At 35.6% G+C, this 21,078-nt stretch overlaps 1 protein-coding gene and 1 long non-coding RNA gene across 12 annotated transcripts in view; one reads left to right on the top strand and one right to left on the bottom strand.

Annotated features, from left to right (window-relative positions):
• Nucleotides 1-21,078, bottom strand: part of LOC123272369 (homeobox protein homothorax) — a 295,180-nt gene that overhangs the window by 258,167 nt on the left and 15,935 nt on the right. For all 5 annotated transcript variants that reach the window (XM_044739107.1, XM_044739097.1, XM_044739088.1 and 2 more), the window contains exons 2-4: nt 19,600-19,856; nt 15,123-15,264; nt 5,768-5,818 (exon numbers count right to left, since the gene is read on the bottom strand). In XM_044739107.1, coding sequence (XP_044595042.1) covers nt 5,768-5,818; nt 15,123-15,264; nt 19,600-19,856 — 450 coding nt within the window. The remainder of the gene's footprint in view (nt 1-5,767; nt 5,819-15,122; nt 15,265-19,599; nt 19,857-21,078) is intronic.
• Nucleotides 1-21,078, top strand: part of LOC123272394 — a 150,098-nt gene that overhangs the window by 125,165 nt on the left and 3,855 nt on the right. For 4 of the 7 annotated variants that reach the window (XR_006511079.1, XR_006511077.1, XR_006511075.1 and 1 more), the window contains one exon: nt 4,820-5,274. This is a non-coding gene — a long non-coding RNA (uncharacterized LOC123272394). Of the gene's footprint in view, nt 1-4,819; nt 5,275-5,310; nt 5,609-21,078 lie in introns of those variants that run through there. The other 3 variants (XR_006511074.1, XR_006511073.1, XR_006511072.1) reach the window with 3 other exon arrangements.

Consider the following 21,078-nt stretch of genomic DNA (forward strand, 5'->3'; position numbering starts at 1 on the left):
TGGAAAAAAGAGTCTGTAAATTAGCTCGAGAGAAAGAGACGGTTGAAAGTTTATGTGCCTGAGTCTTCTCTCAGCCGGTTATTATACGATCGGCTGAAAAGGTCGTTCGTGGCCGCGCGAGATAGACGTCGCTTAATGAATGAACGTTAATTGTATCAATTATCAATGAGGAAGAGACAGTAGAGAGTGCTGGCTGGGTGACTGGCTCGCGCGAATCGCCACGACCACTATTCCCTTATCGATGAACGGTGATTTACGACTTGCCTTGTCCTCGTCTCTATATTATTTCACATTTATATTTATTGTATTCTGTACTGTATTATGCTACACTTCGATACTCAATATTTACGTCTGTATTGCACATACATAGAATAACGCTCACTTTACATACTCTCTACATATTCTCATAACTATAAATACGCTGAAATGAGCACGGAAAATAATAACCATCCGTATTGCACAAGTTATTTCTCAAAGAGAGTTTTCTGCAATGCAGGTACCGGCATGTGTCTATTATTACTTCAATAGTTAATATTTAACTCAACTCTTGCGCACGAAATTAGGGAATCCGAATATTAATACTGAAGCAACGCTCAATGTTGAGCGTAAAGGAGAAAGCCACACACGCCACATGAGGTAATTTGTACGGGCCATCAAGCTTCGGTCTAGCAGTGTGTCTTAATAGCCGGAGATTTATGGTCATAAAGTCTCCTCTCTGCTCGTGAGACTAGCTGCATCATTTTGGATTTCAAATAATAAAAAATAAAGTACAAAGCGTCAGCTGAAAGAGAGAAAAGAGGAAGCATCTTCGCGCCTATTACACGGGCCACGAACGGAGCTTCAAAAAGAATGGCGCAGAGGCTCGTACTCAAATAAACCAACTAAACACTAGACGCTGATGAACCACGCGGATGTGTGTGGTATGCACCTGCATTTTTGTGAATATTTTCGGCGACATTAACGTCTTAACGAGGGTCATAACGAGCCCAAAAGGAGGAGTCTCTCCTGGTACTCTTGTGCAAGTTGTTTTCTACATACACAATTAAGTCTCTTGTCTCTTTACTTGTTTTCTTCAGTTTCTGCAGTGCATAACCTAAACCGGTATGGGTTTGGGCTTTAGTTTCTTTCCCTCTGCTCGATCGGCTGCACTCAGCAGGCTAGTTATGCTAGTTAAGCCCTCGAGTATTTAAGCCAAAAGTAATATGTATTATGGTTGATGGAAAAGAAAGAGAGCCACTAAAACTGTCGCTTTGAAATTATAACCGAGGTGAGGACCACCCTTTACTCCGGAGACTCGTTGATTTCGCTCATTAGCTTGGATGTATAAATATGTGTGTGCTTGCGCATTCATGTATCTTTTATTTGCGATGGTCCAAATGGCAAATGAGAAGAGAAAAACATAGGAGTTAGGAGACAGCAGACGTCCCGGGCAGCTTAATGTAATACATAACACACATAACATATATGAGCAGACTCTATCAGCTAGCAGCACAAGTTAAGACGGAGACGTTAATTTTTGCGCCAGCCGAGACGAATCCCGAGGCGTTTTTTCCCGGTGAAGAGGCGACCGAAGGACGAGTCCTGGCGCGAGGACCACCCGAGTTGTCGCTCGACATGTCCATCGCGGTCTTTCATCGATCTCCCTCTCATCAGTTGCTGGTTGGTGGCTCTGGCTCATCCTCATACTCATACTCATATATCCTGAGAGGAGTTGGGCCTTTACCATGACACTGAAACTCATCTGATACATACACTTTTGAGTCGGTGAAAACCGATTGTGTCGTGTTGCTCATTGGATCAATATCGCCCTCATCTTACACACGTATGTGTGGCTATTCCGGCTCATGAATATCCTTGAGTGTGAGGATACTGTTACAAGTTACTGTGACTCTCTATCAGTTACTAAATTTTTTTGTCTCTGGTATCCCGTGACCGTATACTCTGAAGAGTCAAGATTTAAGAATCGAAAGTTGAGAGCCAAAAAAAAATAATAACAATGATGATCATAATAATGTAAATGAAGGAGGTCTGGATGAAGAGACGTCAACTGATTTATGAGACAGTCAGAGGTCAATTATCGAAATTGATATGTCCCTAGAAATTTAACGAGGAGCATCTTAAATCTGTTTTGGATGGTTACATTGAATTCCAGACCCAGAGTTCGTCAACGTCATCAATGATCAGCTTTTTAATATGTCGAAAAAATTTTAATATCAAAATTAGTTTTTGGTAAGAAAATAAAAATTAACAAAAGTCTGCATGACAATACTAATTACAAGGATTTTATGAGCAAGAAAAATTATCAGGACGATGATATGAGGAAGGTCCCAGGAGCAATTATTTTTACAGCCTAAGACCGACAATTAGCATCTCATTGGGTAATTTCTCGCGTATGCTAATAGGAATCTTATTTAAGACGAGCTCTTTTGTTGTTTTATTTAGTTATTCATCCAAGTAAACTCTTATTTTACTATTATGACGGTCTCTGTGAGCACTGAGGATCTGGATACCAGATACCAGGTTGTGTGTGTCCCAATCGTTTTGCTCTTTCCTGGCGGCTTCCCTCGTTTCGTTTACGACGTCGCTGCACGGATGAAAAGACCAAGAAGAGAGGAGTTACTTATGGGAGAAAAGAGACCACATGTGTATGTATTTACGAGTTGGAGAAAGAACCTCAAGAGGAAGAACAAGAACAAGAACAAGAAGTAAGACGACTTGGTTTATACGCCCACCTCGAGTGTCGCCTCGAGTACCATCCTCGTGAGGCCACAGACCCTGCCAGCTTCATCTGTTACAGCTTATACTTAAAACCACACTACATACTACATACTGCAGACTGAAACTAGTGTGGTGTAATGTTAACTTTGATGTGTGATTCACCGCGTGCTAGCCAAGTCGGAGGGGAGTAACATTTAAAGTTCCGAAATCTGTGAAATTACTGATCAGTTATTATCCATTCTAGCTGTTGCATTGATGCTCATTTTGTTTGACAAGTTTAAGATGTTATTGACAAGATCGACAACGAGTTATCCAGCGTGATCTGGTTGTCACGCTGCTGACGACGATACCGACGACACCATATTGGTCAGAAAAGATTCTCATGCGTCATTCGTTGAAAAAAAGTTATACTAAAACTAAAAGAGCTGGTGCTAGTGGTGGTGGTACAGAAAAGCGGAGATGAGTTAAGTATTGGTGAGTGTCCGTAAAAGAATCCAGGAATTCAACTGGCACATACTGTAATGGGATTTCCGAATAGGATCAGTTGGCAAACGGAGAAGCAATCTACTTGCCAGTAGACTTTTCCATTCCGCGAAATAATAGAGCAAAAAATAATCTTATTCTCTTATATACTCTTGGCTTTAGGTATCCTTGTTGTTGTCTTTTAGTAGCTCTTGTTTAGTTGTTCTTATTCGATTGGCGTGACACTCGTATTACTGAGTCCAGAGAAATGAACAAGGTCGGCGAGCGAGAGCCTCCAGAAAAAGAGAGCAGGGGTCATACCGGGAAGAAAATGAGCAGATGGAGGATGAAAAGGTGTGCTGCACGCTTCACCAGTACAGTCCTCAAGCTCGGTGCACTCATACTGGTTAGTGTTGGGATAGGTATAGCACTGAGCTGAAGAATACTCAACTTCGATGGTAAAAAAAGTCAGAAATGCTTCTACGTGGCTCATACTCTTCCTTCTTTTAACGATAGAGAAACTCATTGCAAGCAGATTGCGATTTGCCACGGAGCTAATGAAACCAACCACCGGTACACATCTACACTTTTAAAAAAGTACTTTAGCTCCATTTAAAAAACATTAGCTTTAAAATTCGTCAGCGGCGCAATTTTTATGACCCGGAATTTATTCTTCATTATATTTTTACTAACATTCCCAGCAGATGTCTCAATATCTCATTAAAATTTACAATAAAACCATTTTATCTCCACGTTCGTTCATTCATTCATATTATACCTATTTCACTTTTTACTTTTTTGCAATCTTCGAACTTTATAAATTAAATGCTAATTCATATCTTTATTAGCCAATAACAATTTTATATTTTATAATTGAAAAAAGGCTTTGACTCTGGTCAAAATTTGTCGCAATATTGTGTCACACTAGTCATTAAAATTAAATAGTAATTTACAGCGGCAAATAAAAGTATGTTTTTAAGTAGTCGTAAAACGATTTTTTTTTTTTATAATGGATTATATCTGTGTAGTGGTTTTAAAAAGTTATCAGCTGATAAGTATTTCGTATCAATTTATTCACCATCATCATCATCGTCAATTTATAATGAATGCAATTAAAAATGTACAAATATACCCGGCATTAAATGTCCGATATCAGAACATAAGTGTCCAGTTATTGATACTTTTACTTGAGATGTTTCTCTCTCAAATACTACTCGACCAGTTAACTTTATCTCAACTCGAATCGTTAATATAAAAACCCCAAGATTCCATCTTCTTCTGCTTCTTCTTATTCTTTCTTCTCTGTGCAGTGGTTAGGTCTTCTTCTATATATAAACAAACGCGACACTTGGTTCGTATTCGGTTCAGCAGATCCAGGACTTCTTTTCTGTTATTCTCTTTACAATTTAGATGGAATCTGTTTTTCCTTAGACGTGCCAGTGGCATCTTCGCATCTCGCATCACTTATACATATATTGCACCGTACAGATGCATTATGGTAAACATATTCCCGAGCATAAGTAAGACACTGGCAAATCACACAATATTTATTTATTTTTTTACTATAAATTGTTTTATGTTTTATGCTTTGTTTTTTATTAACATTTTATTTTATTTTAGTTCATTTTATTTATTACAGCCCCGACATTCTCATGTCCCGAGCAGCTGCTGACAGTCGTGACACACCAAAGATTATCTCACGTGGGCGACACAAGTTCAGAATTATCGGTTCCTCACAAAGTTTCACCGAAGGAAGTAAAAAAAAAAAAAAAAAAAAAAAAAATAAGAAAAAGGTTTCTAAAAACGTGACGAAATTCATCTGTTTTTTTTTTTTCTTTCAACACAATGCTAACGAGATCCCAGTTCGTGTAAGTATTCTGCCGATAAGACAATCTATCTTTTTTTGAATCAGTCGAAAATTAATACGACCCGCGTTGAGGAGATGACGAAGTCAAAATAAAGTCTAAGGACCTGTGGATATAACCTAAGAGGCCCACTTCCCACGCGTTATCTTTTAGATCGAACCACTCGAGAAGATCTTTAAATATATAATATTTCTTCTTCTACTATTATATATACTCGGCTTAGTTTAGTTGTATTACATTATTATTATTATTCTTGTTCTTTCAGTACCAAACTACTTTATAGTACGGTAAAAGAATGGCCGCCGTAGATCTCGAGCCAACTTCAAGATGTATTAAATCATATCCTGGTATTTTATATCGGGGAAAGTTAAAAAGTAGCCGAAGTACAGAAAAAAACCCACTTGAAAAATTACATTTCGTATAGTTGAAGTAATACGCAGTAAAAATACTACTCAAAGAGAATTTTCGATCAAGTTTTCTTAGAAAATAGTAAAAAACACGTCCTGGGAAAACTTTAAGTACTTTTTTTGATGAAATTGAATATAAATGAGAATTTTGAAGCACAAAGTTGACAGAAATTAAAAACCAAATGATACTAAATTTTTAAAAATTTATGTTGTCAAAAACTTATCTATAATTTTGCCAGTTTTGAATTTGTAAAGACCAGTAATAGTTAATTTTGAATAAAACGAATAACAGTGTGATTAAAAAAAGAAACTTACCAAGGAATCCACCTCCGGGTCAGCAATGTAGTAAGGTTTCTCTGCCCTGATCTGAAACACCCAACAGAAATTCACATAAATACTTAAATAATTAGATCTACCGGTAATTAGAGTATTAAGGGAGGTGGAAAGGATGATAGCATCGCGGTAGTGGTTTAAGCGATTTCCCTCGCGTGCCTCCACTTAATTGGTGTGCCCCTCCGCCTTCGGATTTCGTACGTGCATAGATTGAGATTGAGTTTACGTATGTCTGTATGACTCTACGTCTGTGTAGCTCGGTGTAACTGCTAGACAAGACTCAGATAGCCGCTTTATCGCCCGGAAATACGCCGGAAGATAATCAAATCTAAGTGGGATTACTTGATATTGTCTATTAAATTGTATACTTTTTTTCAGGTCATTCTAATAATTAATTCAGGGCTTCCTTGCAATTATTACTTCCTCAATACTATTTTGTTAAATTTGTTATTTTTACAAAAAAAAATATAAGTTTAGTTAATTAAAATTTGTACAAAACTATTTATTATTTTCGTTGAATCAAAAATCATTTAACACATTAACATCAATAATTTCTTTTTGTACAAAATATGAACAGTTACTTATCCTGAAATTTTCACATTAAATTTTTTTAAGCAAAATCTACTTACAAAAAATTTTTCAGCCCTTGAATTAAAAATTACTGTATCAAAAAACAGAGAAGGGTTTACAGTATTGTTAAAATGATAAATTAACTAACGGTAATAGTCATAGTAACAGAATTAAATACAAAGAGTAAAATCAATTGGTCAGTACAATGTATCCTTCATGAATATAAAGAATAACTCTCGGCGTATGTATGCTCGTAGTTAATGTAATAAAAGCGAGAAGCGGGTATTCATGAGTTTGAATTCTGAATGGAGGTACTTCCCTTTGCCTCATGCTTCTCGCGGTATAGATATAGGTATAGGTATATAGTATCCAGTGTATAGTAATGAAGGTGTCTCGTGTACCAAACCCAGACAAAAATACTGTCAACTTGACCGTGAGACAAGTAAGATAAATAAAAAGTAGAATAAGAGGTTGAGGTTAGCATTAGGGTATAGACGATAATAAAACGGGTATCGGTACTGGTATTTGTAATTGTATTGGTGATATTCTCACTGAAGAAGAAATACACTAAGAAGAGTATCAAGAGCAGAAGTGAGGAAAGACGAAAAGAGAAGAAGGACTAGTTCTTGCGCCTCCTCTTATTCTGGTCAACTGTTGTTTTTCGATGGTCCCCGAGCGACCGCTAGCGCCAAGCAGGTAGACATCCCGATTACAAATTGTAAACAGCTCGATCTTATATACTGTATATAAGACTTGTATATATTTATAATTGTGGTGTTCTAAGGCAATGCAAGTAAAGACTAAAACTTGCTCGAAAATTAAAAGTTCGTCCAAATATTAGCTTTCGTTAATTAATGCCTTCCCTAAATATTATCTGTTGTGTGTGATAATATTTGTTCAAACAAATGTTGCCAGATAGAATGAGAATGAGAATAAGAAAAATGATAAATTAATAATAAAGATTTATAAATACCGGGTATAAATACCTTTTCAAAACTATAAGTGTTGATTTAAACGCTACAGAAATATTATTTGCTCGATACGAGGATGTTAAGGCAGACGAATAGATGAATAAGAAACAAGGAAAAGAATAATAAACTCCACGCACATACTACATACTACATACTAGATATATAAATGTGTATCTCTATGACGTCTTGGTGAAATGTATTCGTTGTATAAGTCAAGGAAATGTTAAAAATAATATCCGATAATATTTAGATAATCATTTTCGAGTTTCGAGTTGTCGAGAAGCTTTTTGTAATGTACCACTAAAGATATCTGGACATATTTGACATTTTTTTTTTATTAATAATTAATATATTTAATATTGATATAAAATTTCAAAAATTTTCAGTTTATTAAATAAAAAAAAGTAAATAAATGTAATCCTCTGTTAACAATTTGTACATATGTATTTCTATTGGAGGATGTGGCTGTATAAGTATAAGTAAAGTATGAGTATGTACCAAAGTTAAGTAAAAGGGTAGTGAAGCATACGAGTAAACGGATATCATCGGGTTTATACGCGATGTGTGAGAGATCTTGGTGAAAGATATACGCAAGCAGCTGTCGTTGGACTAAAAGCAGCAAGACCGTGAGGCTTTTACCTTCATTTCGATACACAAACTGCTAAACTTTTACCCCTTCATCAGGATCAGCACATGGACGAACAAAGTAAAGTAAATTCGGATTGTATTTTATTTAAAAAAATAAAAAATAATAATAATAAAATCCAAGAGCTCAAGAGTTGAGTTTTTGAGTGAAATAAAAAGCGTTTTTTACAGCGAGGTTTTAAACCCGCAATTCGCTGCACTCTACTAATACTGTGTAGGAAATATAGAGGCACATTTTTTGTAAGCTGGTTGTTGTTTTTTACACAACATTTTCCGAGTACAATGCAGTAAGAGATGTTACGTCCATTTTACAGCACCCTTAGGCACGGAAATTTTAACTATTTGCAGGAGCAATAACAGCAGATGATTTTTTCTTGTAGAAAAAAGCGCAATAAAAAAAGGAGCGGATTGCTGAAGGCTCGGGTATTTGTGAAAACAAAAAAACATTTAAATTATCTAAACTCGAGGTCAAAATAGTTTTACTGTTTTGAGAAGACCTTAACATAAAGGTCTTGTATTATATTGTACAAGGGTATGTGTCGGTGTAGGTATAGGTACAGAAATATAAATAGAGTTTCTATTCCCCATGGTAGTTCGACTAGTCACAGTATAGTCTCGTTGACTTTAAAGTTTCAACTGTGTTCAGCATGTCCGTATCCCCTAAAATTCCGGCGCCCCTCGGAGAACGCACACCACCGGTAACTTATTTCTTCTCATCTCGAAAAATACCAGGTCGTCCATAGTATTCCCTATTTTTTCTCACTTTAATTTTCCTCAGCGAAAACTCAAATCATAACTCATAAATTTCCGGGGTTGTCAGATGTCACAACAAACGAACAAAATGAAATCGTCAAAACTAATATTAGTATATAACAGAACGTTGATTTTTTAAAGACCAGGTTAATAGCTAATAAATAGTTTCCTGTAATTTTTAAAATAAAATAAAATGAGCAATATTTTATCTTTTAAATAGACACCGCTGACTACAATATAATAAAATAACATGACAGACATCCCAACATAGTTATACAGTATAAGTATCTCGATAAATACAATAAAAAACTACAACAGTAGTGGTAATAAACCAGAACCCTAAAATGTTTAAAGATTATTGTTACTATTTAATGGTAGGGTTTTTAATAATTACAAATTTTTATCATTATTATCATTACGATTCATCAGCAATGACTAATAAAATAATAAAATAAAATAAACTGAGGATTCAGATTAAGTTATTTTGTTTTTTGTTATTAAATCCTGACAGTAGACATTTATTTTTTCTTGGCGTGGTATCATGATTGACGGGGAAATACTGATATATAAATTTGATCACAGCAGCCAGACTAATGGTAATATAGCCTACAACTGAACCAGTCATACATTGCTATGACTAAATATTAATGTCTCGTATTGTAATAAAATAATACGAGGGGAATGTGTTGATGTGACGTCATATGCCAGAAGTGATGAGTGAAAGAAACTGGTTACTGGTTACTGGATCGACTAAACAGCAACAGCCATGATAATCAGCGTTGGTGCTCTTTAAATTCTATCATCTCATACTAAACATTGGTAGTTTGTTTCTTACTTATTATTATTATTATTATTATTATTATTATTATTATTATTATAGTTCTCGTGTCATATTATTGATTTACCACGAATCCGAATTTAATTTCCGAAAGGTTATTCCATCTCTGTCATCTGTTTATATATCATCTGTATACGTATTATTTGTGGATGTGTACATTAACCATTTACCGTCCATCCATCCATCCATCCATCCTCCACATAACATAACATTCTGATTATACATACAAATATATATATGGATATGTAGACATTTACAAGTAAAGCCAGACATATTAATATATACAAATGTAAACTGGCCAGTTTCTCTAACGGTGAAACGCGTTCCGCAAGAAACAACCCCATAAAATTGACGAGTAACGAACCTGCCTCCTTAGCATAAACATTTGCCTCCTCTTGGCCTTGGTGCATCAAGTAACAAAAACTGAGAGAAACAGATGCTGCTGTTTGATGCCTTCTTCTTATAAGACTCGAGATAATTAAAAAATAAATAAATAAATCAACAACAGCAAAAAGAAGAAATTGTAGTTGTAGTAGAAGCACTTTTTTATTAATCGGTAGCGGTTGGAAGGAAAAATGTGAGTTATAAATGGGAAACGAAATCGAAAGGCCGTGAAGAGGTCATTTCTTATCGTTACGAGAATCAAAACGTGGACAAGTTTTGTAGTAGAGTTTATATTACTCCGAAATATGTACATAAAATGTTACTTTCACTCAACGAGTTTCGGGAATTCGTGACAGTTTTGAGTAAATAAAATAAAAATATAAATTCAGTGGATGTGGATGTAGAGATAAATATGAATATAAAATGAAATAGTTATAAAAAGTAAAAGCCACACGCGTGAGACACATATAAGGATAAGCGCGCGCCATCTGCTCCCTGAGAGTCTTGTCATTTTGGTTTATAACGTTTTATGAGGGTTTGATGCCCCCAAGGTGCATTATAATTGCCGTAATAAATCCCAACAGGCCAGCGACATTACAACCGTTCGCAGGTAGTACGACAAACCGAAAAAGATGTCTCGAGATCTCCAGTGTAGACCACTATAACTATAACCTGTAAACTCCAGTCTACTCAATTTCGATTTGATAAAAGACAACTTCCTCAGTTTTAATTGAAATTTTACTTTCCCTCCGTGTGGTGGCGTCCGAATTATCTTGCTGTGCATTCCGTAAACAAAGAGGCCGAAAATGGACAACAATAGATTGCTCTCTTTACGTTGGAGATCCCGCAGCGGCTTTGGCAACCTAACCTAGAAGTGTTGCGCCACCCATCAGGTACTTAGCTAAACACAAGACTGGAACAGCACAGCAGTACAACCGCGAGTTTAAAGTGGAACAGCATAGAAGTGGAAGATAAAAGCTGAAACGAGTGGAGTGAAGAGCTCAGAGGGCAAAAGAGTGGAAATAAAGGTACGGAAAAAAGGGCCCCAACAATGAGAGCCGCCGGACCCAGCAGGATACACCCGTGGCACGTTTTAGGCACGGCACGATGCACCAACCAACCAAGTTAAGTTTCCATGCCGTGAAAGAAGAATCGTGTGTGTTGCCTAAAGCCCTCCTGCGTTGTCTCAACCTTGTGTTGTGCCCTGTACGTTGTATATGTATATAGAGACTGTAGAATGTAGAATGCACGGGTGAGTATGAGGACCGTGGGGGATAATGGTAGAGCCTATTGAATAGATCAATTTACAATGGCACAAAATGAGCATCGCCCTTCTCCACATCACCCGTCTGTCTCTTTCCCTCTCGACAACATCGCAACAACTGCACTCCCATCACCGTCTCTTTCTGTCCTTCTCTTCACAAATCTATGTACATACAAATAAATATATGTATGCATGACGTATAGATGTGCGCAGTTGGTGCGCGCGAAATAATCCGTCCACAGCATGCGGCCCTTTGTCCTATCAACTTAGGGTCCTATCTCATATGCTCCATCGTCGACTTTATCACGCGTACTGCACACAGTTTACGCAGTAAATGCTTGCTGTATTTTATTCTATAATACAATAATACAATAATGAATATATACATTGGAGAACTGAATAGTTGTTGTTCAAACTAAGAGTTCTACTGTGTTGCCCACGGATTAGCGGTATCCAAAAATTCCCGCAAGAGGATTGTCACCTGTTACTCCTTTATCTTTGAATGTACATGTCATTTATATAAACATAAATAGCCATTACTGTACAAGTGATAGGTACTTGTGAAAATATGACAAATTGATGATGTATAGATAGTATTTAAGAAGCTGACGATTACCAGCCAGAGCCAAGAGAAGGATGCCCATTGGAATATCCAAGTAATGTGTTAAGCACCACCCAGCAATCCATCACCGACGTACATACACACTAAATGGAGATAGGATGGATGCAAGAAAATTTTTTATTTTCAGTGAGAGCAATAAATAATTGTTGGGGTCAAATGCTCCATGTTAGTATGCAAAGTTAAGTGTAAGGAAAGTTATGTTCAGCTCAAGATATCGACGGATAGGAATCTCGTCTGCAATTATAGAGACGGGTGTTTGTGTGTCCGTTCGCTGAGCCGCGACAAGGGGCATCAAAAACACGCTAAATATCCACCAGTAATGTTATCTCTAGGCAGATTGTATTGAGGTTTGCTTTTTCTCGGTGGGAGAGTAAGAGACGCGAGGTCCCAGCAACGTGATACAGCCGGTGGTTGCCGAAGACTAAAACCCTTTGATGAGAATTTTCTACCTGTCCCTTAGTAGGTACCGGTACCGGTCTCAGTCTCAGTCCCGGGCTAGCTGAGAAAGAACCGAGAAAAAACGGGGAAAAAAAATCTAAATAAATAAAATAAAATAATGTGAAGGTTCCTACGGACCCATTGAACTCCGAGCACATTATATATTGTGCCTTGAAGAATATCGTCTATCTTGAATTCTCGTCACCGCGTCTCTCAGGTATTTTTGGGTTAATATGCCTGGGTGTTTTTATTAGACAGAACGAGAATCTCGTTATAACTTAGCTCTGCTATGCCATGCTCTGAACTTTATTTTTCGTGGCCTTATTTTTTGTTTTTTTTTTTTCTTTTATTTTCTTCTGACAAACATTTGTGCCTATGTATGTATTATATGGGAATGTGAGTATGTGTATGTATATTATACAACAATAACATCTCTGATACACCAGCAATAAACTTTGAAAAACACATTAACAATGTAATTATGAGTAATCCAGTGAGATGATAGTGATGTGGGTCTTATCACTGTTATCACATAACGATGCTACCTTCTTCTGTAATTTAAGTCATACCACTGCTACCTGAATTACATCAGTTTTTATTTTATTTGTTAGATTTTATGTACATATCATCTAACGATAATTACCCCCGAGATACTATATACATGTGTACTATTATTTTTACAAAGTGTCTATGTGGATTTAGAACGCGTCATGACTCATTATAATAAAAATAAAACTTCGTGATTAAATCTCTTAATTCTGATGATAATTATTAATGTTGGGTGTGATATTGAAATAAGTATCGCTTTATAAACGAAATATAAAGTGAATAATATATAATATGACTGAAGTGGCAGAGATAGCCGGGCGGCACACGTCTGAATTGGGCGATCACACATTTAAGCAACAACTTGAATGGGTGACCACTTTAGTCAGCGTTGGCTAGCGCGAGGGATCTCTGCACACTAGGAGAGGGGCCTAATGCTCCAGTGGTCGATAAAGAAGAGTTTCTTATCAATCACTGTAGACTTAGCCCAGCTCCGACTGCACTATCATGGGTTTTCTCTGTGGTTTCCCCATGATTCTGTTCCAACAGCCTGAGAAGGTGAGGTTCAGGGTAAATACGGTATAAAAAGCACAAGTCGGTCCACAGCCGCAAAAATTAAAAATTATAAATGAAGTGTCAGGTGGGACTTGCTGAGGTCCAATATGAGAAATAGAAAAAAGCGTAGAGCTAGGAGAAAAGAGGAATCAGCCTTGTAAAAACCGAGAGGTGTACAAGTAAAGCATAATAATAATATATAATATGACTGTTTTATTTAAGAATAATTATTTTTAATACACTGTAAAAAATTAGGAGTAAATTTGGATTTCAATCCAAAAAATAAACAAACTATTTTATTATTTTTATCTTATAAAAAAAGAGAATTTATTCCGCAAATTTTTTCTATTGACAGGAGTAATAAAATTCTTCTCAAAGTAAATTTCACTCCAGAGGGATTAAATCAATTAAAAATCATCACTCCACAAATTTTTGGGTAGATTTTGTTAAAAATTTAACTATTGCATTAGTCCTCATGGTGGAATTTTCACCTGATTTTGCTATCATATGTCATAATTAGTCAAATAAGTTCCAAAAACACCATTGGTTAAAAAATTTATATATATATATATTTGGTACACATATAATTTGGGTAATTACCGAGGTTAAGTTCGAAGATGAGCAAAATCGGTTAATTAGTTTAGAGATGGCAGCCATTTAAAATTTTCAAAATTTTGTAAATTTTAAGTTTTGTAACTTTAACCGTGAATAACTTTTGACTGACAGAAAAGAGCTCATTTCTGGAAACTTTATGGTGAAGCTGATTATATTACCTTCAATTTGACCTATAACACTTATACTTTATGAAGATTTTTATTAATTTTATGGGCCATTCAAAAATTTTAAAATAATGAAAACTTTTTTTCAAATTTCGTTTTTTCAGAATGACTTTTAAACAGCTTTACCGGCCGATTTCAAAAATTAATTAGCTCTTAACATCAATAAACTACGTCGATCGCCGCCGGACCGGTCAAAATCGCTTGATTCGTTTGTGAGATATCGTTGACGAAAAAAATCGAAAAAAGCGTTTTTTTTAAACAAATTCCGAAATTTTTTATCTGATAAATTCACGGTTTGAAATTCATCATAGATTTCAAAAAAACTGCATCGACTGTTGTCAACTACGTGATAATCGGTTAACTCGTTTAAAAGTTATTGCGGATTGAAAATTTAAAAATTACATAAACATTTTTTATTCAACAAATTAAATAACATGAATAAAGAAAATCTCAAATCGCATGAAATCTACCTTCCATTTCGGGTGAGGCCGAATGGCATTTTTTCGGTTTTTTTACAGTGTACATATGTAGTTAATATATATTTCTTTTTGCATTCTGATGGATTCAGTAAACGCGTGATTTAGCCACGTGTGCTCACTGGAATGTAGACGGTAAAAATGGGTATAGGTTTTAAAAAGAGCCCGAAACCACGGCGAGGAGCTCGAGTTACCTACGTGTCCTTGGGGAGCACCTCAAGAGAGTTTGAGCTTATAGAAAACCGAGTAGTAAAAGATCACGTGAGAAATAATGCCGAGAGGCTGTGGAGTGCTCACTAGATATAGCATACAGTATAGAGTATAGAATAAGATGGATACACTAAAAATGGAGCGAGTAAATTTAAAATAAGGGAATTGGATTCTGATTTAACAGGACTCAAGAGTGTCCTAGTGAGAATTCAAGTGTACCATGATAATAAAAATCACTGATTTGAATTTTAAATTTCAATTGGATAATTTAAAAAAAAATTCTTACCTGTTTAGAGAAAACTGCAATATCCTCATTGAAGCTTTCAGACGAACAAACGTCGCCACCCGCTACTCCAGGTTCTCGGGGTGTACATGTTGCCAATTCGCATTTCTCGAATATCAATGCGAGCAATGGAAACAACGGATGTCTGAAAAATAAATATAAAATCCATTTAAATTTATTTTCTTCACATCTTTATAAAATAATGATACATAATCTAATATAGTCAGTAGAATAAATTTTTTCTAAACACCGGATGTTTTTGCTTGGTATCTACATCAGCAAGGTCAACGCGGGCACGATTAAAACGCGGACAACCATCGCGCAAGAAATGAAATCTAGCGTGAAGCATCCGAACGAAAAACTTTCTGTTTCTTGCTCAGAACTTTTTCTTCTCAAACTTCTTGCTCTGTATATGCCCGCTTATATTATAAATACTCATACTCACACGCATATTCACATAAATACTAATACATAAATTTTTTTTCTAAAAGATGTCGAGAATAGGAGACCCTACGCGGTCCGACGGAAGCCGCTCTTGGCCAGGCTGCTCCGAGGAATATTCTAGCAGCTGTTTATCGTTTGGTCCTCTATATCTGACCTGCCGTTTGTATTTAGCTATGTCGCTTCATCTCACTACAATGCTATATCCATAAAAAAATTAAATCCCAAAGTGTTTTCTGATTCTCATAAATATCTATGGAAAATAACAGAGTAAATATTTATTTTTGTTATAAATAAAATCATTTCTCCCCTAAATTCTCCCCAAGAGATTTTTGAACATCATCCAGTGCTTTAATGTGTTATATAACTATAACAAGAATCACGTTTGTAGGTAAATATAATAAAGTCAAAAAAATAAAAGGCAATAACGAGAGTGAACTGAGTACCCTAGAGAGGATTGGGGGATAAGATAAGATTAGCCTCGATGCAACGCGTTCAGAGCTTCATGTGTGTATCATGTATAATATAACAACTAAACGTAACTTGAATCTTCATAACGCCAGTGAAGTATCGCACACAGTGCAACGACCTTACAGATCAATATCACAATCAATCTTCTCACAAATAAATACATAATAATAACAAGAACAAGAAATATTTTTATCTCTGGGCAAAATCTGCATGCATATTTTTTTGCTTTACTGTTCTAATAAATATGCATTGAAGAAATATAATATTAGAAATAGTAAAAAAAAATTTTGCGATTTGCCATCAGAGAATCTTAATCTTAATCAGTGACCCGCGAGTAATCAGAACGAGGACTAGGGGTCAAGTCGCGGATGGTAGCATGTGTAATGTGTTCAAAGATCCTTAAGCCCTGGCTCACTACTGTTGGTGAGTAGTAAAGGTCTGGTAGGTAACTTCACGAGTATAGTGGCGGCAGGGCATAAAACGATTCGGAACGAATGTCGACAAATTGACGTACCAGCAGTGAGCACCGAAGAAATGAGCTGGAGGATGGCGAAACCTTACTACCAATACTGCCCCCAGTGCTATTATACTCTTCGTTGTATCAAGGCGCTTTGCCTTTTACCGGCTAAAAACTCTTCGGATGCTAGATGATTCTTTTGCGCACTTGGGTTGGTGGTGTTACTTTTTTCGAGCAAAAAGTAATGCAAGGATTCATTTTTATTTTTTACAGCGGAAATTGTTAATTAATAATTGCTGCTATGAAAAAAAACTCCAACAGAGGGCGCATTATCACTGAATTGTCTTAAATTAATATAAAAAAGTTAAGTTCTAAAATACAATTAATTTATTTTACTTTATTAACGAGTTTATCTAAAATTAGAATTTAGTTTAATCAACTACTATATGATATGTTAATTGACGAAAAAATTTTTAGAAAAAATGAAAAATTGTAATAAGTTATTTTTCTATTCTGATAAATAGCATTATATGACCATATATGAAAATTTTTTCACGGTTTAAGAGTAAAAACGAAGGTCCTTTGTTGGTAAATAAACAAGGTGTCAGTAATACGACCGCAGAAGTAATGATATGATTGGTTGTTGAACGTTGTTTAGGGAATGATGCGGTTTTGCGGTTTTCAGTGCTCTGTACAATTCATCGGCTGGATTATTTTCCTTCCCCTGTCTGTTTTGTTTGATGATATTTACCTATTATGTCACGCGTATTATTCGATTGTTTCGGTAAAAGTTGAAATTTTGTTGTGAATTTTATAAAAAAATTTTATTTCCAAAGGTAGTTTGGCAATCCTAAAGATTAAGATGGACGTATTTGGGTGCAAAAATATTATTTAACCGCAAAAACAGCCGTGAAGCCACGAGGCACCCGAGCAAATCAATATACAATGATTTCCGTGGATTCATTGTCGAACAAAGGATATAAATTCACGAAGCAGACAGCTCCGAGTCACGAGAAAACGAAAAAGCTAAATTTGTAATAAAAAATTAAATAAAAGAGACGAATGCTCATCACGGTACAAACTGCACGAAGCTTATCAATTATCTCTCGGGCATGGACCGATACCTCCGTTAGCCACAAAGTCAGCCAAAGATAAATAGAAAAAATAAAAATAACTATAACAAAATTACCCGCCAGCCGGTCAACAAATAAGAGAAATTTTTACCTTCACTTTAAATATTCACATACATATTACGGTTCATTTAATCGATCATCGATTTTCACTTGAATAAATAAATTATTTATTAAAAATCCAAATACAACAATTTATCCTTATCTCATGATAATTATCGTTCATTCTCGTTATTAATTATTTCACTAATTTTTTTTAATTACCTCAATTAACCGTCTATTACCCGTTTTATCGATAACATTATTATGTTTATCTTTAATTACTTAATTAAAAAAAACATAAATATTTGGAAAGTAAAATTATTGAAAAATTGCTTTTTTAAATTCGGGCGTTCTTCAAAAAAAAAAAAAAAAGTAAACAAACTCAGTTACGAGGTCGGGCACACGACTGAACAAATTGTAGGTTTACCTTTAAAATTATAAGCTCCCGTTTCGCGAGGGTCACATATAATACTATATTATATATTATCATAATCTACAACCAAAATAGAGGGAAGAAGATCCCAAGATCTCTATCAATAAATCACGAAATTTCATCATCAAACATTTAAAATTTTCAATTTAAGTATGTCGCGTTTTTACACAATGAAAAAAAGGCCAAAATCATCCATAAAATTCATCTTATTCTCGACTCATCACGACGATCATATCATCTCTTTCTGCAGCCAGCCCGAAGAAAAAGTTGCCGTCACATAAACGTATATAAAATATAATACCTTGGCATCAAGTAAAGGAGTAGCAAAAAAAGTAAAATAAAATAACAAAACAAAAGTGTGCTCTTATTTTTCACTGCGCCAGGTGCACAGGCATCGAATTTGCCCTTGTCTGAACTCATGCGGCCACCGGTAGCCTCTCAATTACGCATCGTATATACAATGAATACCTACACATACCTTACCATGGATAAAAATATATCTATCCAGCGCAAACAAGTAGGAATTTTAATTAAAAAATTAATTTATCAGAAGTCGATCGACGCTTGGATGCAGATTACCGGACGCGATGCCCCTCTGCATTCTCTTTATCCACATAAATACATTTACACACATCAACAAATATATCTATATTATTTTCTGTATATTTATTTGGAATGTTATACATAAATTTTTTGTGCAATTTTTTAATTAACACAACGTGTACGGGGGGAAATACCTTATTAGAAAACTCACCTCAATGGGTGATATGCCCGCTCGTCTGAAGGATCACACCATCGTCTTCGTAGTTGTCGTCGTGGCACACGATGTCTCTATCATCATGACACTCACACCCGTATACGCACACATAACAACGCGGGAGAATAAAAAAGTCAATTAACGCTTCTGCTGAAGAATTAATTATTGCATTTTAAATCACAGAGGCCGCTTTACTTTACTCTACTCGTTTCTCCTCATTATCTTTCCATTCCTCCCATACACATATACTTCTCAGCCACTCTTAATCTTACTCTTACTCTTAATCTTTCTCATGTAAGTAATGTATGTACTATAGTTAAACTTTACCCATACGACATACAATATGTACGATCTACAATACTTGATTAATGAATTAAACAAACTGCCATTTTATTTCCTCCATCTTGATACCAGCGGGTGTTTAAACGAACAAAGGACTGCAAAGGACGACTAACAATTAAGGGGGAAATACTAAATGTAATATTTAGTATGCAATATGTAATAATACCAATGAAATAATGTACGCCAATAAGAGCAGAGATGGTCTCAGTTATAGTTATAGTTTTCTGCATTCGTGTCGGAAGTTAACTCGAGTACCTTGCAATTGGGCGGTATACGCACGCTACCACTGCACGGTATTTATTATTATTTTTTTATTATACAGTCGGAGGTATTAATCAAATAATGACAAACGGAAACATAATAAAGATATACATGAAAATATAATATTTAACATATATGTTACTTACCCGTAAATGGCGTCTTTGTCACGTTTGTGAACATCAGTCACTTGCGAGGCAGCTAATGCTGTTGCCGCTGCAAGAACGTGCTGAGGTGGTTGGGGCGGAGGTGGCGGGTACTGAGGGTGTGCTCCTGCCATACCCATGTGGGGGCTGTGGTGCAGGCTTGAGATCCCTCGGCCGGTTCCGTGGGGGTCGTACATTCCTGCACCTCCACCACCCCCGGCGCCCTCGAGATAATTCCCGTGCAGCCCGCCATCATCATACTGAAATTATTTTTATACCAATATTTATTTATTATTTATCAAAAATATTTAATTAAACTAAAAAATTATTTTTAAGAGTTTTAGATTTGAATGAATAATTATTTAAGCATCGATTTTTGGAGTAGCAAGACAGATAGTGGGGCAAAGTTCGTGGGGCGACAGACGGTGATGATAATGACGATATGCTCTCTTCATAAACGGCACTCGAGTCAGTCGATATTATTATTACCGTAGTTCGTCATATAGTAATATAGTATAGTAGTGTTGTGTGTGATATGTGAGCGTGAATGTCGATCCAAACTGGGTCACACGGATGCAACACATGGGACATCAAACCGTCTACCTCCTTGTCACACGTTAAATAATAACATACAAAAAGTATCCGCTGTACTTTGCTAATACAAGCCGACACCCGAATTAATGATATGTATTTTATATACGCGAGAAAAATAAAACTCTTTTTTTTTTCCTGCTGATCATTGTTAAGCCCACAGATGGCCAGACACCAAAAAATATCCTGACGTAACACGAATTTTCCGTTTTGCTGCATCCAATAAATTTCGAAATCGCTGCTTAAGTAATAATTATATATAATTAATACAATTAATATTATAGCACCAATTAATTGAGTAATTAATGAATTCATTAATTTAATAAGCGTATAAGAAAAACGTACATGTTAAATATTTCGCAACAATAAGTTTGACGGCCGTCAACTTAAATAATTGTATTGGTTACGGTAATTATGGTTATTTGAATTATGTCAATTGTTCAGATTGCAAACGGATTTTGGTTAAACAGGATACAAACTACCGAACAATTCGTCGTTACATATTGTGTAATATATGTGTTTAGTTTGTGTGTCTGGACACAGACGGGCATCGAGTTAGCTGGTTGTCTCTTGCGGCAATACATACACATATGTGATGTGCATATTTGCATAAAGAGCTTTTGACGGATAGACGCATAGATGCAGGAATAACATTCTGATGGTGGCGTGATGCTAATTATCATTCCGGATTCTAATAGTCGTGACCACGGATAATAACACACATGTATATGTTATGTACATAATACACACATGCACACATGATCGTCGTTAAATATTTTCTTTTGAAGACTGCACTTAACAAATGAAAGCTAAAAGTTGGTCTGCAGTTAATTTTTATTTAAACTTTAAATATTTGATGAATCTTTTGAAATAAAAAGCCCGAAAGTCTTC

Source organism: Cotesia glomerata, linkage group LG1 (assembly GCF_020080835.1).
Source record: "Cotesia glomerata isolate CgM1 linkage group LG1, MPM_Cglom_v2.3, whole genome shotgun sequence".
Taxonomy (NCBI): Eukaryota; Metazoa; Arthropoda; class Insecta; order Hymenoptera; family Braconidae; genus Cotesia; species Cotesia glomerata.